This window comes from Paroedura picta, chromosome 6, assembly GCF_049243985.1.
Source record: "Paroedura picta isolate Pp20150507F chromosome 6, Ppicta_v3.0, whole genome shotgun sequence".
Lineage (NCBI taxonomy): Eukaryota > Metazoa > Chordata > Lepidosauria > Squamata > Gekkonidae > Paroedura > Paroedura picta.
The window spans coordinates 22261260-22287946 of NC_135374.1; the positions used below are offsets into that span (position 1 = coordinate 22261260).

The 26687-nt window shown below is 41.9% G+C and overlaps 1 protein-coding gene across 1 annotated transcript in view; it reads left to right on the top strand.

The window, feature by feature from the left end:
• Window positions 1–26687, top strand: part of TNFRSF19 (TNF receptor superfamily member 19) — a 51665-nt gene that overhangs the window by 18545 nt on the left and 6433 nt on the right. The window contains exons 2-8 of the mRNA XM_077341703.1: window positions 3580–3678; window positions 5594–5704; window positions 8503–8681; window positions 10578–10663; window positions 23123–23287; window positions 24205–24327; window positions 25472–25574. Coding sequence (XP_077197818.1) covers window positions 3613–3678; window positions 5594–5704; window positions 8503–8681; window positions 10578–10663; window positions 23123–23287; window positions 24205–24327; window positions 25472–25574 — 833 coding nt within the window. The 5' untranslated portion in view covers window positions 3580–3612. The remainder of the gene's footprint in view (window positions 1–3579; window positions 3679–5593; window positions 5705–8502; window positions 8682–10577; window positions 10664–23122; window positions 23288–24204; window positions 24328–25471; window positions 25575–26687) is intronic.

Consider the following 26687-nt stretch of genomic DNA (forward strand, 5'->3'; position numbering starts at 1 on the left):
TAAACCAAGTAGGGCCAGCCCTGGTTAGTACTTACAAGTTCAAGATTTCTGTGCACAATTAGAAGTTAAAAACATATATAAATATTAATTTCACCGTCTTTGGAAATTTTTAAACAGAGGCTGGATAGCCATTTGGTGGGGAGGCTGATTCTGTGAAGGCTCAAGGGGGTGGCAGGTTACAGTGGATGAGTGATAGGGATGTGAGTGTCCTGCATAGTGCAGGGAGTTGGACTAGATGACCCAGGAGGTCCCTTCCAACTCTATGATTCTATGAATGTAAAGTTATGTTTTCGCCGACTTGGAATTTCAGCTTAGGGAGACCAGGGCAGAATAGATAATATTCATGGCATGGATTTTCCTTACAATCAGCCCTAAGAACCTTTTTGTCTCTCTGCCTTCTGGGACTGTCAGCCTTAGGGCTACAGTGCATTCTGTGTGCTGTACGCATATAAGCTGTGCATGTGGCATCACGTCGTGATAACTTGATGTTCATGTTTTAGGTTTAAGTTGTACCCATTCTTCCTGATGCATTAATCTTCAACTGGTTTCTTATTTGTCAACTGCCCGGGCTGTTTTAAAATGGAAAAGCAACATCTAAATCTGCTTGAAAAATCATGGGTCTGCTGCACTTGCAACGTTTTCATTTCGAGGTAGTAATTGCTCCTCCCGTTGGCCCTGAAACCAGAAGCTCCAGCTCCAAAACAATTTGGAGGAGAGGCCTGCCAGCTAATAAGAATCCATTGCAACGGTTGGTCTTTCACCCAGAAAACAATGGAAAACAAGTGGAGTTGGCAGCTGGAAGTCACCACATTTTGTTGTGGGGAGGGGAGGGGAGTGCCACCTCTACTTGCCTTAGATCAGGGAGGGTACCAGAAGTGAGGAACAGGAAGGAAGAAGAATGGTTGGATAACGGAACGGTTGTCATGCACCTAGTCATTACTTGCAAGGTTGCTTTCCTGCCGTCCTGGGTTTTAATAAAACGCTTTAAAAGTGTATAGTTAATTACAGCCTAGAGAAGTATCTTATATTAATGATCCTGTTTCCTGTATTTGCTAACAGTTATTTCAGTAGAGTTATATGTATGTTTTAAAAATTCTGTAAGAGTTAGCCAGCAAATCGTGGCATGATTTAGTTAATTTATAATTTGGGGGGGAGGGGGCTAGACTCAGCCAGAGCTACCACACACAAGATGAAACTTACCTTGCCTCTCATGAGGCCACCAGGCACAATACAAGACTCACCTGCTCTGGGGCTGATGGATGTGACGTGAGTCTCTTTGCCTTGCAGGGGGGGGGGGGGGTTACTGTATGTAAGATAGGACTATCGTCACCTTGCACAGGGCCACCCCAGATGGAGCAAGTGTTCTGTCAAGAAGAGTAGCGCTGGATTACATGAGATTAATCTTGTCACATGTAGGGCTGGGGCAGCCCAGGTAAGAATCATAGAATCATAGAGTTGGAAGGGGCCATACAGGCCATCTAGTCCAACCCCCTGTTCAATGCAGGATCAGCCCTAAGCATCCTAAAGCATCCAAGAAAAGTGTGCATCCAACCTTTGCTTGAAGACTGCCAGTGAGGGGGAGCTCACCACCTCCTTAGGCAGCCTATTCCACTGCTGAACTACTCTGACTGTGAATTTTTTTTTCCTGATATCTTATTAGAGGCATCTCATAGACCATCAGCTCACCAGAGGACCTTTCCCAGTGGCCAGTGTTTCAAATAACACTCTGTGTACCCATCCTATTTGGGGGGGGGAATGGGGGAGGGTTCTGTCTAGTTTTAGGTTCAAGTGTATGTTTGGTTTGACTCCTGCCTCAAAATAAACTATTTAACTTTCTGCTTCATGGCTAACTGCAAATACAAAGTTTAGTCCTTTTGATGCAGTCATGAACAGATTCCTGAGCATGAATTACAGAATGATGTGCTAGAACTGTAGCAACTTTTGAATGCTGCTTGATAAGTGAAACAGAGGCCTTTGTTTCATGGAAGTAATAAACCTGTGTGTTGACTAGGATCATAGAGTTGGAAGGAGCCATACAGGCCCATCTAGTCCAGCCTCCTGCTCAATGCAGGATGAATGTAAAGCATCCAGGATTAGTATCTGTCCAGCAGCTGCTTGAAGACTGTCAGTGACGGGGGAGCTCACCACCTCAATTCCACTTCTGAACCACTGTGACTGAATTTCCCCCCCTGATATCTAGCTGGTACTGTTCTACATGTAGTTTAAACCCATTACTTTGGATCCTATCCTCTGCTGCCAACAGGAACTTTTCTCTGCCCTCCTCTAAGTGACAACCTTTCAACAACTTAAAGACAGCACTCAGGTCTCCACTCAACCTCCTTTTCTCCAGGCTGAATATTCCCAAGTCCCTCAGCCTTTCCTCACAGGGCTTGATCCCCTGGCCTCGAATCATTCTCGTTGCTCTCCCCTGAGCCCTCTCAATTTTTTCCACATCCTTTTTGAAGTGAGGCCTCCAGAACTGCACAAAGTATTCCACATGAGGTCTGACCAATGTGGTATACAGTGGGACTATGGCATCTTGTTATTTTGATGTGATGCCTCTGTTTCTACAAGCCAAGACTCTATGTGCCTTCTTTACCACCACATCACACTGCCTGCTCTTATTTAGCTTACAGTCCACAAGGACCCCAAGATCAGGTTCACACACACTGCTACCCAGCAGTGCATCTCCCATCCAGTATGCACGCTTCTCATTGTTGTGATCCAGATGTAGAACTCTACACTTCTCCTTATTGAATTGCATCTTGTTGTAATTTGCCCACTTATCTGGGTCTCGTTGAACTTTTTCTCTATCTTCTGGGGTGTTCCTTGCTAATTTGATGTCATCCACAAATTTAATGAGGGGTCCCTCTACCCTCTCCTACAGAACATTGATTAAAATCATGAAAAATACCGGACCCAGTACTGAGTCCTGTTGCACTCTGCTGCTCACCTCCCTCCACTCTGATAAAATACCATTGACAACCACTCTTTGGGTGCGGTTTTCTGGCCAGTTCCCTATCCACCTAACCATCAGAAAATCCAGTCTGCAATCCTCCAGTTTATCCTTCAGAACATCATGGGGAACCTTGTCAAAAGCCTTAATCAACTTCAAGGGTGTGTAAGAGCTCACATGATTAAATGTTCCATGTAAAAAAAAACAACAGAGAATGCTTTTTGCATAATAAACTAAGTTGCAAGGTCAACTGTAATCTTGCATTCTGATATTAGTTTTCTCTGTGGAGGGCATTGTTTGCTCTGAGGAGCATTCTGGCACGTGAGATGCGGTTGTACCGGCTACTCACAGGATTACTTATTTAATGAGAAGCAGGGCATATTCTCAAGGGCTTGGAGGCTAAGCTGCAGATCTATGATAGCCCTAACCTGTCGCTCTTGGTTTTGTATCAGTTTTACCTAATGGGAGCCTTGCTATACAGGACTAATCTGGGAGGAATCTAATAGGGAAGTGAATCAAGGCATGACTTTGCGAATGACTGCATTCTGATTGGATACGTAGTGTGATTACAATCTACGTTGTTCACTGAGGATTTAAAATTATTTTCTTTCTCTCCCCTACAGATTTAGCTCTTGGTTAAGGAACGGCATTCAGCAATGGGCACAAACTGTTTACGGACAGAATATACCACATGGAAGGTGCTGATACTTCTAACGTATTTCGTAAGTAGATAAACAACACTATTTATCTGGTTTATTAATAGACTGCCTCTCAGCTAAAATTGTCCCTCTGTTTGCAACATATTCAGGAAAATCAATAAAACCACTTCAGAGCATCACAAAGCAAAACATTTTAAGTAGTGCCAACGGTCCTTTCCCTTCTCTGGCACTATTTCTCATTTATCCAACTTAGAAGACCTTAATAAAAGGAATTTCTCCAGACAGGTTTGGAGCGGGGGGTTTACCGACCAGCCACTGCCACCTCCTGAAGAAAGGAATTCTGCAGCCCAGGGGACAGCAGGGAAGGGGGACCTTCCTTGCATTTCTGGCATCCAAACCTCTACTGACTCCTGGGGAAAATCACCTGGGCCAGTCTTGGGTTGGCTGATATGGGTGGAGGCAATCCCTCAGATACTCTGCACCTGAACCATTTAGAGTTGTGAAAGGCAGTTAGGAGTCCCTAAATTTTCAGTGATAATGATAATTGTCTGATTAACCAAATTCTTATTCCTCCATAAATCTGTGGCAGGTATAGAATAACTGGCGAGGTTTCATTAAATACTATTCTTATAAACTGGCTGTAAGCAAGGTATTGTGGATTAGCTCCAAGCAACTTCATTTTGGGAAATACAGACATAAATGGTGTTTGGTTCATAATTGAAGACCCACAAACCACTGGCTAGCTCTCATTGACAGAACTCTGGCTTGGAATCATATGAAATGTAGTTAGCCATCCTTTAGAAAAATCTTGGAAGTCAGGTATTCTTAAACTCCTGTAGCATTAGTGGGACTTAAACACACAGTTAGGAGCAATTCATTTAAGTGGGGGTTAATGTGCCTGTGATTCTTTGAAGTGTGCCTACCAGATCAAATTTAAAAGACGTACTTGGAAGTAGGGCTGTGCGCTTCGGCGCACTTCAGCTGCTTCGGCAAGCATCGAAGCCCAAGGCAGCAAGCACTGCAGCGTGGAGGGGAGGGGTGGTGGCACGCTAGTCAGTGCCCGCATGCAGGTGCAGATCTCTGTGCCTGTGTGCGCCAGCTGGCACACCGTCCCCCCCCCCTCCACGCCACGACGCTGGCCACTTCAGGCTTCGGTGCTCACCGAAGTGGCCGAAGCACACCAAAGTGAGCACAACCCTACTTGGAAGTATTATTAGGATTTTTAGGGGGCTTTACTCAGACTGATGTAACCCACCATGAGCCATTTGGGAGTGGCGGGTAATAAACTGAAATTAAAAAAAAATAAAGTATTCTTTATTAAAATCACTAAGGTTTTTTGACCAAGTAAATACAAATGACATCAAGCTGCTAACCATATTCTGTGATATTGCCCGTTTGACCTTTCTTCTCAATACATTTAAAATATCTGAAACAAAAGAACTGTCTATGTAAAAGAAAGATCTGCCTCCTTAAGCTTAGTGTTCTGAAGTCAACACCCATCTCAGATCAGCTGCTTTTGTAATATTGGAGGTTTCTAATGAAACACGTTAACTAGAGCAGTGGTCCCCAACCTTTTTATCACCGGGGACCGGTCAATGCTTGACAATTTTACTGAGGCCCTGGGGGGGGGGTAGCCTTTTGCAGAGGGATGTTGCTGCCGCCGCCTGAGCCCCTGCTCCACTTGCTTTCCCACCGGCACCCCTGATTTCCTGCCACCCGCTGGGGGGCGCTGACAGCAGCAGCTGCGCAGTGCCATGCCAAGGGGGAGCCCCAGCCATGGCGGCTGCTGGAGAGCACCAAAGGTGAGCCGGTGGCAGAGTGGCAGGGCAGCCCCTGAGACAGCAGCCAGGGAGGAGAATGAGGAGGAGCTGCGGCCCGGTACCGACTGATCCATGGACCGGTACCGGTCCCCGGCCCGGAGGTTGGGGACCGCTGAACTAGAGCATAACTTTAATCACATGCATTTGTTAATTTTCAGGCAAATACTATAATTTGTGAAACAGGAGATTGTAGAGAACAAGAGTTTCGGGATCATGATGGAAACTGTGTCCTATGCAAGCAGTGTGGACCTGGAATGGAATTGTCAAAGGCATGTATATGGCTGTTCTGTAAAACATTCTCTTGATTTGATCATATTTTGCAACAATTGTAAATAACTCGAATACTTGATATATATTCCTCCAGAGGTGGTGGGTTCTCCATCTTTGGACATTTTGCAACAGAGGCTGAATAGCCATTTGGTGGGGAGGCTGATTCTGTGAAGGATCAAAGGGGTGGCAGGTTACAGTGGATAAGCGATAGGGTTGTGAGTGTCCTGCATAGTGCAGGGGGTTGGACTAGATGACCCAGGAGGTCCCTTCCAATTCTATGTTTTATTGAGCTATTTTATTTAGTGCAGAAGCACAAATATTAATCAGAGTTCTAATTTTATTCACTGGGTGAAGTCATTTTATACTATTATTAAGGTTAGGAGAGAAATCTGTTGTAGATTTCCTGTTTAGCAATATCATCTAAGTATCTTCTTTCATTTTTCAGAAAAGTTAAAGTGTGTGGTTTTTATATTCTTTCCCATATTTAGCAATGGAAAAAAAGAGAGCAAAAACTTAAACTCTGTGGTTTCTGAGTGGTTTGAAAAGATTTGCTCAAAAATCCGCAAGCTTAAAAGTTTCTGGAAGGATTTGTATCTTAAACAACAATACAACCTTTCATCACCATACCACCCCTTTCGCTTAAGGAACACCGTTTTTTGGAGGATTTAGGAGCAGGCGGTTGCAACTGCTTTTAATAAACCTTCTGTATGGGTTCTGACATATGTAAGAATTACAGACATTTTTATATCCCAAGACATGCTGTAGTTTGCATGTATGATATATTATTGGATAATTTTAGGAATATATAGGTGTGGAGTTATAATAAAAGTATACATTGTTGTGCCGTGATCCAAAACTGCTTTAGGCGTGGCCAGTAGGACTTTTTATTCCTTTTTATTTTGAGTCGTCTCAGTTTAAAAAGTAAGCTGCTGTAAGCGAGTATGAGGGGGAATGGGATTACTGTTCAATAAGTACAAGAATAAAGACTCATGGATCTGTAGCTCTGCAGATCCCAGGCTTACTTTTTAAAGCTCAGCAGATGTGCATGTTCAGTTAGTTACAGTCTGACTATAAATAAATACAACTCCTTATCCATAGAAATTCAGAAACAAGTTCAAATGAAGAATGATAGAACAAAATGCAGTTACAATCTTATAAAGTTGTTTCCTTGAGCTTTGAATTGTTCAATAAAGAAAACTAAAACTGCACATGTTTAAAAGATGAGGTTGCAGACTTGAAGTTACAGGCATTTATATGTCACACTGTTAACTTTGGTCTACACAGAATTCCTGTTTCTCCCTGTGTCTTTGTTGTTCGGAGAAAGTAGGAAATATAAAACAAGTGGGAACCCACAAGGACTTCTGGGAGTATCTCATTTCCCTCTCCCCCACTATTTCCTCTTTCCCTTTCCTGAAAGCCGCCATAGGCTCTCCCCTTTTCCTGTTTCCTTCTCTCCTTCTAGAATTACCACTCTCCAGATAGGGCCTGGGGATCTCTTGGAATCACAACGGATCTACCAATCACAAACAGCAGTTTTCCCCTTAAAGTTGCCAGTTCCATATTGAACAATTCCTGAAGATTTGTGGGTTGAACCTTGGGTAGGGCAAGGTTTGGGGAGAGAAGTGTTGACCTCAGAACTATATAACACCACAGAGTCTCCCCTCCACAGCAGCCATTTTCTCCAGGGGAACTGATTCTGTTTCAAATGGAGAACAGTTGTGATTCTGGAGGTTGGGAACCATAGTTCCCCTAAAGGAAACAGCTGCTTTGGTGCATTGACTCTACAACAGGGGTAGTCAACCTGTGGTCCTCCAGATGTTCATGGACTACAATTCCCATGAGCCTCTGCCAGCGTTTGCTTGTAGTCAATGGACATCTGAAGGACCACAGGTTGACTACCCCTGCTCTACAGCATTACACCCTTCTGAAGTCTCTCCTCTCCTCAAACCCCACCCTCCCCTGGTTCCAGCCCCCAAATCTCTAGAACTTTCTGAATGTGGAGTTGGCAACCCTGTCACCTTCCCACCCAACAGCCAATCCCCCTTTATCTGCCCAATTATTTTAATATTTTCCTCCTCCACAGCAGCCTCTTCCTAGGAAAACTAGTTGTTGTGTGGCCACTGGAGAGGACCACTTGCCCAGGCAACCTGACTTATCGACCTCCCATCTTCAGTTATATTTATTTTTTATTTATTCCATATGCCATTTATACCCTAAAATCAAGTCTGTAACTGGCCCCCAAATTACCCTGTGAGCTTCTACAGCAAGATGGGGATTTGAACTTGGATCTTTACTACTGCAACAAGTAAATTAAATGCATAAACAGTTGAGTGGAATAAGGAACATTTCTGAACAGTTGCTGCTAGTTATTCGCTTTCCCGTTTTCAGTATAAAACTTTATATCAGTCTTTTACTTTTTTCTGTTTTGATACGACTTTCTGAAAGCTTCTTTCATCCCATTTATTAAACTCTTACATACCTGACAATTAAAAATTGGATAGCTCAGTTCCACCATCAACGTCTAATAATGTAGCAGTGGGAGTAATGGGGGCCCTTTATCATTCAAATGCTCAGCGAGTTCTCAAATAAAGCAGATGACTAATTATTGCTTATAGAAGTTAGAGAGATTATTAGCAGCAGAACCCTCATTTGAACCTTCTGAAAAGTTTGCTTTTGTCCCTGGAACAGCTTATTCTCAGAAATAATTACGCTGGGTCTTCATTTCATCCCTCTGATCTCCCCTTACTCACAGTTCCAAGTTTCTGAATAGCTTGTTCTTGCTTGCTAATCCTTCCAGGAATGTGGTTTCGGATATGGGGAGGATGCCCAATGCATGACATGCAGGCCAAACAGATTCAAGGAGGACTGGGGCTATCAGAAGTGCAAAACATGTTCGGACTGTGCTCTAGTAAATCGATTTCAGAAAGCGAATTGTTCTGCTACCAGCAATGCTGTTTGTGGAGACTGCTTGCCAGGGTGAGTTTTCAAGCAAATTGCAAATCATTTGTCTGCAAAATATTATTATTACAGCCTTTGGATTGAGATTCCCAAACACCTTTGAGCTACAATTATATATCTTTGTGGTTGGTTTGTTGATAAAACTGATACAAATCTTAAGCATCGTTTTCACATTAATGTTTTCATGTTCATTAGCAGAGGGATGAAACACTAGAAAAATATTGTGCACCCTGACTTGGATAGCCCAGGCTAGCATAATCCGATTAAATTTCAGAAGCTAAGCCAGCTGGGAGACCAAAAGGCTTTTGACAAAGTACCTCGCCAAAGACTCCTGAGTAAACTTAGTAGTCATGGGATAAGGGGGCGGGTTCTTTTATGGAATAAAAACTACATCGTTCACAGGAAGCAAAGAGTAGGGATAAATGGATAGTTCCCACAGTACAGGGAAGTAAGCACGGAGGATTGGTATTGGGGCCTGTACGACTTAGTTTGTTCATCAGTGATCTGGAAATAGGGCTGAGTAGTGCAGTGGCCAAGTTTGCAGATGACACCATTAAGGGTGGTGAAAACCCAAGGCTGACAAGGAAGAGCTCCAAGAAGACCTCTGCAAAGTAGGTGGGGTGGGCACAATGTGGCAAATGAAGTTCATTGTTGGTAAATGTAAACTGATACACATTAGGACAAATAATCCTAACTTCAAGTATAGGCTAATAGAATATGACTTTGCTGAGATTGAGAGGGTTGCATTGGATAGTTTAATGGAAGTGTCAACCCTCTGTGCTGCAGGGGTGGAAAAGCCAAACTCTGTGTTAGGGATTATTAGAAAGGGAGTGAGGATAAAACGGCCAATATTGCAATGCCCCTGTATAGATCTATGGTGCAGCTGCATTTGAAATACTGTGTATAGTTGTGGTCACCATATTTCCAAAAAGACATCGCAGAGCTGGGAAAACTGCAGAGGAAGGCAACCAAGTTGATTGGTGGGTTGGAGCACCTTCCCCATGAGGAAAGGCTGAAGAGTCTGGGACTTTCCAGTTTAGAAAAGAGATGACCAAGGGGGACATGATAGAAGTTTATAAAAACATGCACGTGGTAGAGACAGCTGACAGTCGATCCCTCTTCCAGAATATTAGAATTCAAGGGCACCCAATGAAGCTGATGGGCAGTAGATACAGGACGGACAAAAGGAAATACTTCTTTATATAGTAAGGTGACCGGATTGTCCCACTTTGGAGGGACATCTGGGGGTACCTGGCAAATTGTACTTATGTTGCAAGTAAAAAATATATAGTGCAATACTATTTCTTCTACTGTCTCTTCATCTATACACATTCGATTAGATAGATTTCCACTGTTTGGCAGGATTCTAAGCAATGACATATTTTGAAATAGTACCATAAATACCTGTCTGTTGGACTCAGTGGGTGAAAATCCAACAGCTCCATGCATAAAATGCTTAAGAAGTTGTGTAGGATTACATTGGAATACTCATTATACATATTGTTAAAATATGATTGAAAGGTATGTGATGCAGCAACTTGAAGAAAGTAAACAGGTTTAGGTCTGATCACTGGCCTCCTCTTAAGTTTATGTGAGCCACATCAGATTTCATGATGGAAGAAAGGCTGGATATAAAATAGGAACGAAGGAAATGGATAGACAGATCTAGAAAGTCATTTGAATCATTCACAAATCTGCATTTTACTTCTGGGCTTTTCTATTGATGTTACATGATCTCCCTTACTTTAAGGACTATTATATTGTTTTATGGCTGCAGTATTAAGAACATTTTCCTAGGGCTCATTTCTAAGTAGATCTGTTTACAATTGCTCCCAAAATCTAGGAAATTATCTCCTTGCGTGAATGGTGTTAAGAATAAGCAACAGATAAGCAGTCCTTTCCTTTGTCTTCCAGATTCTACAGAAAGACAAAGCTCGGAGGCTTTCAAGATATGGAGTGTGTCCCTTGTGGAGACCCACCGCCTCCTTATGAACCTCACTGTAAGTGCTCCTGATATTAAAATAGTATAACACCAATTAGGAGTATCTATGTTTACATTGAGTACCCAGCTTGCTTGCTGGGGGGTAAACGGTCATGACTGGGGAAGGCACTGGCAAACCACCCCGTATTGAGTCTGCCATGAAAACGCTAGAGGGCGTCACCCCAAGGGTCAGACATGACTCGGTGCTTGCACAGGGGATACCTTTACCTTTACCTTTACCTTATGTTTACATTTACCAGGCCAAAATGTTTTATAAGAATGTTATCTCTGTAAAATAAAACTGGCTTATATTTATCTATCATTTTTATCCCGCTTTATTCCGAGAAGCTCAGAATGGCGTACACAATTACGCCTTCCTTCTCCACGGCCTTCCTTCTCCACACAATTATGCCTTCTGCCCGGTTAAGAGAAATGACTAATTCAGGATTACCTACAGAGTCTTATGCTTTAGTAGGAACTGGACCCCAAACCTGCTGAGTTGACTCATGTAGCGCAAGTCTGCAGCATACTAGCCCTCAGTGTGGAAATTTAAAAAAAAAATCTTTAACACATAAACTAGAACTTCCATCTACCAATAAGGTGATTTGTGTTGACAAATAATTAGGGGACAATATTTTCATACTGATTACAGTGGGATAGCAAAACTTTTAAATCACTTAAGATGGGACACAAAGGTCCTTAACTTTGGCAAGATTGCATCCCTATCAATTTATGATGCGCTTGATTTCTGAAACCCCTTGGATACTGATAACTCAGGATACAGTCTATGAATGAAAATGGTACAATGTAATAGGAGAAGGCAGGTGCTACAATCTCACAATTTTTTTGCAACAAGCCAGGAGTCATGGAATATCACAGAGAATATTGGAGACACTCTGATATCTCAAGGAGGGGATATTTCAACAGCTCAAGTGATTGTGTGATGTCTGAAATGATTCCTCTTCTGCATCATCCATGCCTGAGTCTTTTCCAGAAATTCCAAATTCTGGAGACCATACCTTCTCCTCCAAGCCAGCTCAAGAAGCAGAAGGCGACACAGAATGCTGCCCTGTTAACTCAGAGCTTAACTTCTCTAGAGGTGGAGCTTAGAACATACCACTCCATAAACATAGATCCAAATGGGTAGCCGTGTTGGTCTGAAGTAGCACAATAAAATCAGAGTCCGGTAGCACCTTTAAGACCAACAAAGATTTATTTCAGGCCTGAGCTTTCGAGTGCAAAAGAGTGCTTGCACTCAAAAGCTCACACCTTGAATAAATCTTTGTTGGTCTTAAAGGTGCTACTGGACTGTGATTTTATTATACTCCATAAACAGTATTTCAACAGTAGTTCACTTCACTGCTAGAAAATCATGGCTGGTAACCTGCTCTGTAAGTTAGATCCTGCTAGTTACCTTTCAGCCTTCACCATGTATTGCTTTGAGTCAGGATACAAGATATAACCCTTGATGATGCCTACAATAAACAGTAGCCTCTCTGTGGACTCCAGCCAGGAACAGGAAAATAGGCACATCATAATTTTATCAGATACATTTTTTTCTTACTCTGTAATTCTCAGTTATGAATTTAACATATATGTCACTGGCGCATCCTTGAAGCAGCACTTTTTCTAGAGTTCTCCCCATCTTTTATAGCCCCTGCTGTTCACACAAGAGGCCTGCGTTGGGTTCTTTGGTACTGAAATGTGTTTTTTATCAACAAGCAAACGAGTCCTTTCCGTGCACCCACTGGAGTGATAAGCTGTCAACAATTAACTGGAATTGCCCTTTTCCCATTCACAATTTGTCTGAATACTCTTGAGCAGAACACAAAAACGATACTGTTCATACAGGCAACCCATCTAATGCACATTTTACTTCCTGTTTAACATTGACATTGGATCAGCATGGTCATGCAGAAGATTCCAAAGATTATAAAAGATTGCAGTAATCGAGTAGAGAAGTTTAAAGAGCAGTTGTGTCTGCTGCCCAGTGAACCTGATGCCTGCTATCCTCAAATGGAAATATATGATCAAGTCATTCTGCATATCTGTTTTTGAACTATTTCTTCATAATGAATTCTAGTATCATAAATCATTTTTAATATTAACGACAGATATCAGACAACATTTTCCCCCTTCTAATTGGAGAGCCAGTGGGAGATGGTGGTTCGATCTAGGGACTGTTGCCGTTGTTGAGCCTAACTCACCTGACAGGTCTAATGTGAGCATAAAATAAAGGAAAGGAAGACGGCGTCTGCCACTCTGAGCTCCGTGGAGGAAGGGCGGGGAGGAAATGTGAAAGACATTTTATTTTATTTTTCCATATTTGGAAATTCTGTGATCTCCATTGACCATGATGGTGCTGTGTAAACAGTAATGACAATAACCCTATAAGAATACTTACTTGTTGACAAAATTCTGAATTTTAAGAACACCTAATAATTTTAGATTCCTTTAAATTCACTAAAGTATTTCTAGAAGAAGAGTTGGTTCTTATATGCCGCTTTTCTCTACCCGAAGGAGGCTCAAAGCAGCTTACAGTTGCCTTCCCTTTCCTCTCCCCACTACAGACACCCTGTGAAATGGGTAATTATGAGAGAGCCCTGATATTACTGCTCGGTCAGAACAGCTTTATTCATGTGAGGGGAGTGCAGAATCAAACTTAGGTCACCAGATTAGAAGTCCGCACTCCTAAGCACTACACCAAGCTGGCTATCCTCAAATGGAAATATATTATGAATATTAATATTAATTCTGTATCTTTATTTATTTTCTTAGATTTTTATATTGCCCTCCCATACGGCCCAGGGCATTTTACTTAGGAACATTATGGAATATATAGAACAGCAAACATTAATAACAATCACAACAATATATCAACAATATTTTGTAGTTGAACGCATTAAATGTCTTTAAATTAATAGCTTTGGTCAGTTTTTGTTATTCCTTGAATGCTAAGTTGAATGCCACAGACTTTCTGAGCTAAAGTCCCATCGTATGACTGGAACATTAATGAGGACCAGAGAATACTGGTAGCAGTTGATTATTACCCAGTTAGCTATAAATTTCAGGGCTTGCTTTCATCTTCTCCCTGTCTGCAGTCCTTTTAAAAGAGAGTTGTGGTTTAAATATTTACCCATGAAAAGCAGGTTGTAGGCTGTTAAAAGACCATCAGAAAGTTGAAAGGATTCTTGAATAGACAAGTAAGGAGTATAAAAGGCCAAAAGAACTGTTATCGCTCTTGGGTAAACTTTAAAGGGTAAACACTGCATTCTGTGTTATTTGATAATAGCAAATGATGGTTATACACAAGTTCATTTTACAATACCAAGTTCAAATAAAATATGTATGTTGTGAGATTGGCGGTGATGATACAATGGCAGGGCAAACCTAGTTTTTAAACTAAAATTAATGAGAAAACACAGAGAATATTATTACCACTCGATTAATGCATGAATCTTTTCACCAGTTTCCTTTTTTGGAAAAATAATTATTAAAAAATAAAAAGTGATACAAATATAAAAATTAAGAAACAGAAAAAGCAAGACATGTATTTATGCAATTCTTTTTGTAAACATGTAAGAATGTATGTTGTTATTATAATTCAAAAAAATAATCAAACTATAGAAATGTCTTGGAAAGTTTTCCATTTTAAAGGAAAGCAACCAGTGGGAGATGGGAGAGGGATGTACTTACAGTGGGTCAGTGTCTTCATCACCACAATAACCTCACCTCCAGCACAATACTGTTGTATGTTTATTGTCCCCCTCAGCAATACCTAATTTTACTTACACAGGTCCAGATATCAGAACGTTGTGCATTTCCTTGATCTACCCAGCTACAGCCCCATAATGGCCAGTGCTAGGCATTATTGAAGAGCCTCTTGTGGCGCAGAGTGGTAAGGCAGCCGTCTGACAGCTTTGCCCATGAGGCTGGGAGTTCAATCCCAGCAGCCGGCTCAAGGTTGACTCAGCCTTCCATCCTTCTGAGGTCGGTAAAATGAGTACCCAGCTTGCTCTCTGGGGGGTAAACGGTCATGACTGGGGAAGGCACTGGCAAACCACCCCGTATTGAGTCTGCCATGAAAACGCTAGAGGGCGTCACCCCAAGGGTCAGACATGACTCGGTGCTTGCACAGGGGATACCTTTACCTTTACCTTTATGCATTATTGATTTCATGCAATCTTTTTTCAGAACATTTAATTCCTGCATGTATAAAGTAATGCACTTTTTAAAAAGCAGCAGCCAGCTTTTTACTTTTGTGGCTTGAGGTTTATCATCGTATAAATAAAAGTTTTGCCCAATAGCATAGTGATTTTAGCATTTTATTTATTTTCACGTTTTTAGACCACCACTCCCAGAAACACTGGCTTTTGGCAGTTTACGTGAGTCTAAAATCCCATAAAACAATAAAATCCCAATAAAACCCAAGATGGCGGTAAAAACACAACAGCAGGATGAGCCACTAGACTGTTCTCTCCCCCCCCCAGCCCCCACGTCCAACAGTTGCAAATCCCCCAGGGTGCAGCTACAGATATGTCCCAGGTGCTTTAATGGGTCAGGACAAATTATGTACAAAAAAAAATGTAATATAGAAGGCAGACAACATTAAGTGATTTGTGAAACAGTGTGATGGTAGTACTAGATCTATTCCTGATGATGTTATGAATCAAGAACGTTAACCTAATTTGGCTTTACTCAAAGGTGCCGTAAGTATATTTAACAACAGGTTTTTCCTGATTTCATCACACCCTCCTCTTATGATCCATCTTTGCTGTCTTTGAATGATTTTAAAAGAAGCAAGTTAAATTAATCTCTCTCTCTCAAAGACAATTAGTAACAACAAAGGTGATTTCTTACAGCTTGACATGCATTAATTAACAAATTAGTTGAACATCAGTATTGTCTTGTTAAGGAAAAAATGGCTTTCCTTAAATGTACTGAAAACTCATCTATATTTGCGTTTATTGATATTAGGTTGTTTTCACTAAAGGCATAGTGTCTTTCACTAAACCACAGTTATTTTATGAAACCAGGAGTTGGCTTGAAGACAATTGATAAGGTCCTGGTTTGCTTCAATGTATGCCAGTAGCATCACCATCACCCTTTCCCCCATCTTCTCAGCAGCAACCCAGCTGGTGTCCTGACTTGCATTGTGATGAAAGCAGTGCCAGAGAACAAGACCTGATTCAGCCCCATTGTCCATGTTTGTATCTCACGTGAATCCATAATTAAGAAGAAAATGCCATCCTAAGTACAGCGACACTCTTCTAAGCCCGTTTATTAAATGGACTTGAAAGGCCATAACTTTGCCTAGAATAATACTGTAAGAAAGATTAATGAACCAACTTTAAACCATGATTTCAAATGTAACCTGTTGAGTATATATGTCCTAATTTATGGTAAATGGAGTGATCTGTGTTCATATGATCACACTAATCATAGGTATTGTATTTGCTGGTGTGTAAGACTATTTTTCCACCTGAAAAACATGCCTCCAAGTGGGGGGGGGGTCGTCCTATACGCCAGGTGCACTTCAGTTGGGATAGACAGAGCTGCCCATAGTGGCCTCCCGATGCCCGCCCACCTCATTCTACATTCCATCCAGTATCACGCAGTATCCAGTGTGGCCGCGGTGGGTCATCAGCGTGGCTACGGTGAGCATCAGCAGCAAGACAGGGGTGCTAGCCTTTTCGGTGTGACCGGCCCATTTTGCTCGGCGGGAAGCAGCGGCGCTCCATCCCGCCCCTTGTCTACGCAGAGTTCACACATGCGCACTTGCGCACTAGTGCCGGTCACAGGGAGATGTAGGGCCGGGCCGGGTATATAACAAACTCTATATTTTGAGTGGAAATGTTGGGGGGTCGTCTTATACGCCCAGTCGTCTTATACGCCGGCAAATACGGTAGTTCAATTAAACCATAGTTTCACATGACTTCTGAACTGAAATTTTTACAAAACGCTATAGATATCTTTCTGGATTCTATCAGTTTTCTTGTGTTGATGTGTAGCAGTATTATCTTTGGAGTCATATTTAATTAGATTAGATGGTCTGAACTTTATTCAGATTTAATGTTAAACCATGGTTGGCCTTCAAAAAGTGTGTATACCAACCACACTTTCTTTCCCTTGTTTAGTTTGTAGAGCTAATTCTTTTGGACTATTCTACTCAGCAGATATTAACAGAGTACACTGAAAATGAGGTTTTGGTTACAGAGGCCACTCTCCGAATAGCTTAGTCTTTATGGACTTGTGTTCAGTTCGAATGAAGAATGATAGAACAAAATACAATTATAATCTTATAAAGTTGTTTCCTTGAGCATAAGTCACTTAACTTCAAAGAATACCTTTGGCAAATCATATGACTTATCATTGCCAGGGCCGGATTTCCCTGTAGGCTAACTAGGCTTCAGCCTAGGGCCTCGAGATCAAGAATATTCCACATTTTTTATAAAGGTTAGTAACAATCACAACATGTTTCATTTAACATATTGATATATATCACAGCAATAACGTATTTTATTATCTCTCATGTAATTTACAAACTTTAAAATGGGAGGTGAAAGGGCCACATAAGTGGAATAGCCTAGGGCCTCTTTTCATGTAAATCCGGCCCTGATCATAGCTTAAAATATGTAGCAGAAAATCATGCCATTCACACAGAAGAAGGAAAGAGTTACCAAGAACATTTTACACAAGTCACAGATTTGTGAAAATGATGATACCAGCCAGCTATAAATCAAACACTAAACCATTTTCCAGATCTGAATGGTCCCCAGAAGTTTCTGATTGCCCCATGGGGGTAAAACAGGCTTCATACACATATCTGTATATTTTCCTGTGTAAGACAAATAAGCAGGCTAGCAAAGACATTTAGATTTTGAAAAACAACCTGGGAGAAGAGTTGTACTTCCCCTCCTCCAACAGTGTAGTCCAGATGCAGGTCTTGTCGCAACTACTTTGAACTTTAAAAAAGAAAAGAAAAAAACTCCAAGCATCTTATCCAGTTTAGCCCAGTGAACACCAAAAATTTTGGTAATTATAGGACTTTTTAATGTTCTTAAAATGAACATATGGCTGTAGTGGTACAGACCAAGATAATGGGGACCTGATTAAAGGAACTGAGAAGATATGGACCTCACCATAATTTGGCCCTTGAGCATTTGTTTAGTAAACTCTGCACTAGGATCTTTTTACATGCCTTCTACTTCTGGTTTTATTTTTCAAGGAAATTGGACGAAAAAAAACCTTTTTTTTAACCGCAAGTACTGATTACAGCATATTATATTTAGCGAAACAAGATTCTAGATTGATTTAATACCCTGCATTTCAAAATTCGTTATATCAGCATTTCCTCTACAATGGTCTAATTTCATACAAATGTAGAAATCAACGGCTCATTTACATGACCAAGGCTCCTAGACTTGTTTACTCAGGATGGTTATCCTGAATTACCAGCCTTGCTGCACATGGATCACAATTACAAGGCATGTTTGCAAGGTCCAGTATATGAAAAGTTTCAGAGTTTCCATCTGATCAAGCTGGTAAAAGCCCTTTCAGGTGAGCTATTTCATTTACAGTGGTGGATCTAGGCACCAATTTGAAGCTGAACATCTCGACTCTAAAGGCATTTTCTGTGAAAGTCCCATTGATTACAATTGATGTACGACTTAAAACAAAATCAGAGTCCAGTGGCACCTTTAAGACCAACAAAGATTTATTCAAGGCGCGAACTTTCGAGTGCAAGCACTCTTAAGTTAGTCTGAGGAAGAGTGCTTGCACTCGAAAGCTCATGCCTTGAATAAATCTTTGTTGGTCTCAAAGGTGCCACTGGACTCTGATTTTGTTTTATTGTGCTGCTGCAGACCAACATGGCTACCCACTTGGATCAGTCCTAAGCAGAGTTATACTCTTCTAAGCACGTTGAAGCAAATGAACTTAGAAGTGTATAACTCTATTTAAAGGTAAAGGTATCCCCTGTGCAAGCACCGAGTCATGTCTGACCCTTGGGGTGACGCCCTGTAGCGTTTTCATGGCAGACTCAATATGGGGTGGTTTGCCAGTGCCTTCCCCAGTCATGACCGTTTTACCCCCCAGCAAGCTGGGTACTCATTTTACCAACCTTGGAAGGATGGAAGGCTGAGTCAACCTTAAGCCGGCTGCTGGGATCGAACTCCCAACCTCATGGGCAGAGCTTTCAGACAGCCTTTCAGCTGGTTACCACTCTGAGCCACAAGAGGCCTATAACTCTATTTAGGATTGCACAAAAAGAGCACTTAAGATCACTGCAAAATCTGTTTGCCCTTGCAGGTGCCCTGTCACACCCAAGGTTTTTCCGCTATGAAGCAGCTGTGTGACAGAGACCCCAAAACACAAAATGCTGGTACCTCTCTATCAACTACAGAGGGATTTTTTTCACTTTGGTAATGCATTGCAGATTTGCCTCTTCCGCCAATTTACTGTCTAGACTGCTCCTTCTCTGGAGTTTTCTGAAGCGCTTACAGGACAAGCAACCACCGTCATACTTTTGGCTTATTAACTTAACTGCCTCTTTCCCTGCAGCCTTTCTTTCAGTTGCCTTTTAAAGGCCTGTCTCACTCTGTGGTATTCTTTGCCTGGGCCTCACCCTCCTGAACAGAACCCAGACAAGTATACCCCCCCCCCCGCCGCCCCCAGGACCATTGCCCCATTATATGTTTCAAGCAATTTGTCTTCTTGGAGTGTGCAAGCTGACTAGTTACAATTACTTGGACGGGGTGGGGGAATAAAGCACCTTTATTTAGAAAATACAGGGGGGGGGGGATGCTACTTATAGTTATATACTACAGTTACTATTTCTTTTTAAAAATTAATCATAGATTTAAGAGTACATATCCTGTTCTTTTACATCATTTAGAAGTTCAGATAATGAAAATCAGATATCTTAAATAAGGATTTTTTTCTGATCAATTAAAAAATATTTGAGTGCAGTTTACATATGGCATTTTAAAAGTTTTAGAATTTCCAGTATATCAAGAGGCTTCCAACTGCTGTACTGGGCCTTAGTCAGAAAGCTAGATACCTCTTAAGCCAGTTTGGTGTAGTGGTGTAGTGGTTAGGAGTGTGGACTTCTAATCTGGCGAGCCGGGTTCGATTCTGCACTCCCCCACATGCAGCCAGCTGGGTGACCTTGGGCTCACCACAGCACTGATAAAGCTGTTCTGACCAAGCAGGAATATCAGGGCTCTCTCAGTCTCACCCACCTCACAGGGGGTCTGTTGTGGGGAGAGGAAAGGGAAGGTGACTGTAAGCCACTTTGAGACTCCTTCGGGTAGAGAAAAGCGACATATAGAACCAACTCTTCTTCTTCTTCTAATACATTTCCCACAAATTTATGCAAGCTGCTATGTGGTTGTTAGACTTCTTCTAAACTCATTCAAATCACAGTCTGGGGAATTTTTGCTTAGAATCATAGAATCATAGAGTTGGAAGGGGCCATACAGGCCATCTAGTCCAACCCTATCATGTCCCCTCTCAGCCTCCTTTTCTCCAGTTAAGTTATGACCTAACTGGTATCAAAGCCAGGACTATGAGCAGCAAACAGGGTCCATTCTGTACACATAGGATAATGCACTTTCAATGTGCAGAACAGGAAAATCTACTTCTAAAGTGCATTATCTATTGTGTGCAGAATAGAATCAGGAGAGCTGCAGACAGAAAACAGGTCAAGAACTCAGAGGTATATCATAGTGAGGGACAAGGTAAGAGTCAGAGCCACAGAAGAATCCTCTCTGCTACTGAGTAATGTCAGCTCACAATCCTTTGAGTGTGCCTGCAAAAACAAATAGAGGATTTGGCACCTTTGAGACCAACAAATGCATTTCTTAGAGTGCACACTAGTAGCATGGAGTTTCCCCAAGTAAGCAAAAAAAAAAAAAAGGCAGCTGTAGAGGAGCTCAGCCAGGTGAGGTTCTGCAACACACCTGGATGGCCTGATTTATGAGTGAAGTCTACTACGCTTTAGGGATCCCTTCCTATGTCAGCATAGGGGCCATGCAGGGAAATACTGTGTCCATAAGCTATGATCTTTGACTTTACTCTTTGGAACTGGGGGAGAAAGGGTTAAGCTCAACCACAGGGTTCGAGAATGTCAGTCTTTCTCTTAACCAGCTTTCTGCACAAGTTAGTACTAGAAGCAAGCTTTCATCTCTTGAGTCAATCCTATAATTAGCATCCTTCTTTGCCAGGGGCTGAGTGTGTGTTTAAGGTATAGTGTGTCTGCGAGAAATTTAACTTAATCATTACTTTTTATTAACAAAGAAGTCACCACTCAACTATGGGACTGAAGTGAACTTGAAATTCCTCAGGAGGTATTGGGATAATGATTGACTCTACTGAATGGATACCACAAAGAGTATTTATTTATTAACACAGCTGACCCCAAAGGCCACTTACGGGACTCTTGCAGGCATGCTTTGAATTCAGAAAGAAACATTTGATGTTAATTAGTGACTAATCTGTTTGATACACCTCATTAAAAAGGCAGAGTGGATGGCTCTTATCAACCCACTTCCAATTGAGCTTGGGTGTTGTGTGTCTTTTGGCAGCAGAGCAGCCCCACACTTACCTGCAGCATTCGGGAAGTCAGTGGAGGGAACAGGGGGGCAGTTTGGGGCAGGGAAATCCCCAACACAGATGCTACTGCTGGTGCCAGTGAATATCCAGAGGTTGCTGGCAAACAGCCATTTGAGCTGAGGCTGGCTGAGTTTCATCTCAGGGGAAAGCAGCCGGGCAAGGATGAGCACACATATGCGGTCTTGAGGTCAAACAGGATGGTAGAGCTCAGCCAGCTGCACTCAGGGGCAGGAGGACCACTGGCCCACCAAGGAAGAGACTGAGTAGGAAGAGATAGGGAAGACCTGCCCAAACCTGGAGAAACTACATCCTGCAGGTCTTTCATGCCAGGGAGAAAGGGATGCCAACTCCCAACCCTTCTAAGAGGATCAAGGACTGGGCTGGTAAGAAGGGTGGCACTGCCTTGCACTGCAGTCGTAAGAGTTACACAAGTAAGAGGAGGAATAAAGAAGAGTTACCTCCTCTTTCTCCATTCAGAGCCCTCGGGGTTCCTCTTGGAGCACAGGGCATCACAAGTGGACCACAGAGGACCAAAGTGTAAACCAACACTGACTATATTATCAAGAAACAAAAAGAAAATGTCAATGAAATTTTATTTTATTTTTCGATGAGAAAAGAATATACCCCATAGCTTTAGATTTATTTTTCTTGCGTTGTGTATACCGACAACAGTTTCTAGTTCTTTACATTATATAAGTTCAGATACAGGATGAAACTTTGTTGGCCCTGCATATTCAGGATAGTATGTTCAGCCAGAGAAACCAGTATAGCTTTTCTCCCTGCTTGCAAGAGGCCATCAGCACACAAGCAGGTCGATCAAGCAGCAGACAAAAATTGAACTTTTAAAGTTTTAATGTGGTTTTAATTGTGATTTTATTGTGGACTGTATTTAACATATATGTTGTAAACCACACCGAACCCACTTGCAGGAAGGGGCAGTCTAGAAAATGAACAAATAAAATCATATGAATAAAAATGGAGCACAAGAATAAAATATCAGCCCCTTGTTCCCCATTGAGGAGAAAGGTGGGGCATGATATAAATGAGGATTGTTCGTGCTGTTGCTTCATCTAATATTGCTGCTAGGGTTGTGCGCAGCGGTGTCCAAATCGGCTGTTCCATGCCGATGCAGCCAGCGCTGCTCCATGGGTGGGGGAGGGGAGGCGCGGGCGCTGGTGTATAACTCGGCGCACACATCTCCCTCTCCCCATGGCGCTGGCTACGTTGGCCTGGAACGGCTGATTCGTATGCTTCCGCACACATGCAGGAGACAGAGCTGCTCATTCAGTATTCAAACGACAGTTATATACAGGGCTTGTGAGCAAAACAAGCGGACACACCTCTAGTAGAACATAAGGTGCATGGGCCTATGGAGTATTGTCAGTTTAATTGTATCTAATTATAACAACAGAACCAGTACAATATATTTAGCACGGAGGCCTCATGTTTTCTGTTTTTGTATATTTTAACTGTGCATATGTGCATGAAAATATATTCTGTCTCTTATGGATTAATATAATTGATGAAATGTGGTATTCTCAGTAGGTAATCCAGAATGTAACAACTTAACACCAGGGAAAAAAATAAAGTTTAGCTGAAGTTTTCCGTTTTTCCCGAAATAGATGAAAAATGAAAACACAGGATTCAGTACAGTGTATATTGATGCAGCAGCCTTGTGCAGGAACCTGTAACCCATAATTTTAGAAGATTAATGCTAAAACATCTTTCCCTGGCATTCTATTGAAGGATAAACTGTATTAAACGTTCATACTATGTTCCTTGTTGGAGGATGAATCTCTCAATCGTGAGCAAAGAGCTTATAGTTTTATATCCGTAAACAGTGTGTGCACTTTTCTCTGTTTAGGTACTATGAAAGTGAATCTGATAAAAATCCCATCAACTGCTTCCAGTCCACGAGACACTGCTCTGGCTGCTGTGATTTGCAGTGCCCTGGCAACAGTGCTCCTTGCCCTCCTCATCCTGTGTGTGATCTATTGCAAAAGGCAATTTATGGAAAAGAAGCCAAACTGTAAGTGTCTCAAACTGTCCATAGATCTGATTCTGAACATAGCCCAGAATGTGGATCAAGAAAGCCACAAAAGATGTTTTTCTCCAGGCAGCTGACAGCCCTCAAACTTCCAGAATAATGGGGAAGGGGGGGGGGGAGCAAGGTGGGTTTCAAATCCTTAAAAATGAGAACTTTGACTTGGGAATGGGGGAAATCGCAGTAGTTCCACTCTTTAAAAACCTAGAAAACCTGCAAACTGAATGCCTGCAGAACACTGAAGGGTGGGAAAGCTGTGCAGAACAAAAAAGAAAAGAAAAAAAGAATCATAAAGAAATTTACAGGGAAGCCAGAGGAAACTACCAGTGCAGAAAAGACACCAGTATTGGAATTTCAAATTTTGGGGGGTCCAATATATCCAAATCTGAAAAACTCCTGATTTTGTGTATGTACACTCCAAATCAGCACTGAGAGTGTTTGTTGGGGGTGCAGGGGATTAGTAAAATACTTATTATCCAGCTCAAAGATTCAAAGAGGTGAATTATAAAGCCTGTATAGGAATGTTTAGAGCCTCTTGTGGCGCAGGAAGGTAAGGCAGCAGAAATGTCTGAAGCTGTCTGCCCATGAGGCTGGGAGTTCAATCCCAGCAGCCGGCTCAAGGTTGACTCAGCCTTCCATCCTTCCGAGGTCGGTAAAATGAGTACCCAGCTTGCTGGGGGGTAAGTGGTAATGACTGGGGAAGGCACTGGCAAACCACCCCCTTATTGAGTCTGCCATGAAAACGCTGGAGGGCGTCACCCCAAGGGTCAGACATGACCCGGTGCTTGCACAGGGGATACCTTTACCTTTACCTTTTTATAGGAATGTTTAGCTTTACTGGATATGAGTAGATAATATTGTTCAGGCAGTTTTATCCATACTGTGTTGTCTCTGTTCTAAAGGGTCTGTAAGATCACAAGACCACTATGAAGGCTCTGAACTATCATATTTCGACAGACCGCAGCTTAATGTATATCCTCACCGAGCATGTTGCCATTGCCAACGGGACCCATCACACATGTGTGGTAAGTACAGACTTCTCTGTGGAGTTTGATGGGAGTAGTACGAGCACATGAGTTGCAGATATTCTACATTTGGCTTCATAGTTTAAGACCTTTCATTCTCAAATAATCTTCTCTTCATAGGACTGGGGAAATGAATTGCTGTGACAAAGCATAGCATTTTGAGATGAAATATCATATCATAGCAAAAGCAGTTGTAACTAAGCTTCCGCACACATTTTAGTCAGTAGGAATATTCAGGCGGATATGTTTATTTAGATCCTTGTAGCTTACCCATTTGCAGCAATCATCTTTATATAGGAAGAAATACGAGTATGCTATTTCTGAGGGTAGTTAAAGGAGACCACACTTTTGAAAAAGATACTGGGGTACTGGCACAGATTAAGAAGTTATGTGTAGCCTATCCCTGCCAGGGTAACATTATATTTTCTTCTGTCGTACACTATCCATTTGTTTGCTCGATTTCATTCTAACAGCCCAGAAGAATAGCCTTTTTTATATAAAATAGAAATCAGGCATCTGGCATCTGATAATTTTGTAGTTGAAATATGCCATGTATGGAAAGCTGTACGTTATATACTATTTACTTCAGAATATTTTTTTCAGAATACCTAATTTAGATTGTGATTTAACTTGCAATTATGGGTTTCTGTGTCAGTTGTGCGTTATATTTCCTCTAAGTATGGATACAAATTACTCTTTGTATTGGGGGGAAAGGGTTTTTTTCAGTTATCTCCAGTTTTGTGTAGAACCTTAGCAATTTTTGAAGTTAATTATTACACTACGGAGCAAAAATATCAAAATCCATCTAGCAAAAGTCAGACAGAGATTGATGCCAGCCGCTCTTATTCCAAAGGTGGAAAGGAAGCATAAAGAACTGTGACCAGATGAAGGGATATCTGTATACTCTTCCACATCACTAAAGCCAAGCTCAGCATCCTTATCCTGTAAAATGCCTATGGCTACCAGGTCTTTAGGTGTGCTTTTGCTATGCTTAGCTAACTTGTGGATGGCCCTGTAGCTTCAGTCTTCCTTCCACAATAATCACTTGCAGTAGATTGTCAATACTTTTCCTGGGTTGTTGATGCTCAGTTGTCCCAGGTGGTGCCTGGCTCATATGTGTATTAAGGCAAGTCTTGCTTTGTAGGCCCAGTGCATCTGATCCCATCACTGTGTTGCGATGATACTTGCAGCCTGGAACACAGCTGTCACAGCTGTCCTTTTCACTCTCAGACTACCCTTCATGAAAGGTAAGCCTGGTTTTTGATGTGTCCTTATTGCTAACTATATCTTAGTTAATTTAGTATTTTGTATAGAATATGCAAAAGTTAAGAGCCTCTTGTGGCGCAGAGTGGTAAGGCAGCAGACATGCAGTCTGAAAGCTCTGGCCATGAGGCTGGGAGTTCAATCCCAACAGCTGGCTCAAGGTTGACTCAGCCTTCCATCCTTCCGAGGTTGGTAAAATGAGTACCCAGCTTGCTGGAGGGTAAACGGTAATGACTGGGGAAGGCACTGGCAAACCACCCCACATTGAGTCTGCCATGAAAACGCTAGAGAGCGTCACCCCAAGGGTCAGACATGACCCGGTGCTTGCACAGGGGATACCTTTACCTTTACCTTTATAGAATATGCATTGGGGGGAAATCATTGAACTTCTGGCAAATGATTTCTCGCAGCTTCATGGAGAATTCAACTTTATTGCAAAATTAATATTCCTTCTGTACCTAGCAGAAAAATTAAATGGGGTCTGCTTACAGTGGTCTGAAGGTATAATTGTAGACATCACCTCTGCATCGTCAGATGACTGCCTTATGCAGGATATATGTAGTATTTTGCTCGCATTCAAACTGGTGGGTTGCCCAGAAGAGTGCTACTGCCACTTAGGGATACTACCAGGTTTTCTGGGTGTCTGGATGGTATTCTGGATTTTTCAGGATACCAATGGGTGAGCCCCAAAAAATCCCAGGGAAATACAGAAACGTTTTGGGCCAACATTTTAATGTTTCCAGGAGTTTTTTCTTGAATTTTGCTTTGTGTCTGTGTGAGGTAGATTTTTGGCTTACAAGGTTGGTTCGGTGTGGATTCTGTGATATGAAACTGGTTCTGGTGGTCTTGCAACAGTTTTTCTTGCTTCAGTTGATTTGGCTTGGATTACTATATGTTGTCTCAAGTTCTGTGATTTGACATTGCTTGTGATGGGGTTGCCATGTTGTCCGGTGGTTCTGCTAGGATTCTCTGGTTTGACATTGGTTCTGTTGGGTTTGTTGGTTCTGTTAATATTGGGAGGCTTTTGGCCAGAGGTTAATTGCTTTCATGTAGCAGGATATTGACCTCTTTGCCCTGGAGAAAGTATGTCATTTTTC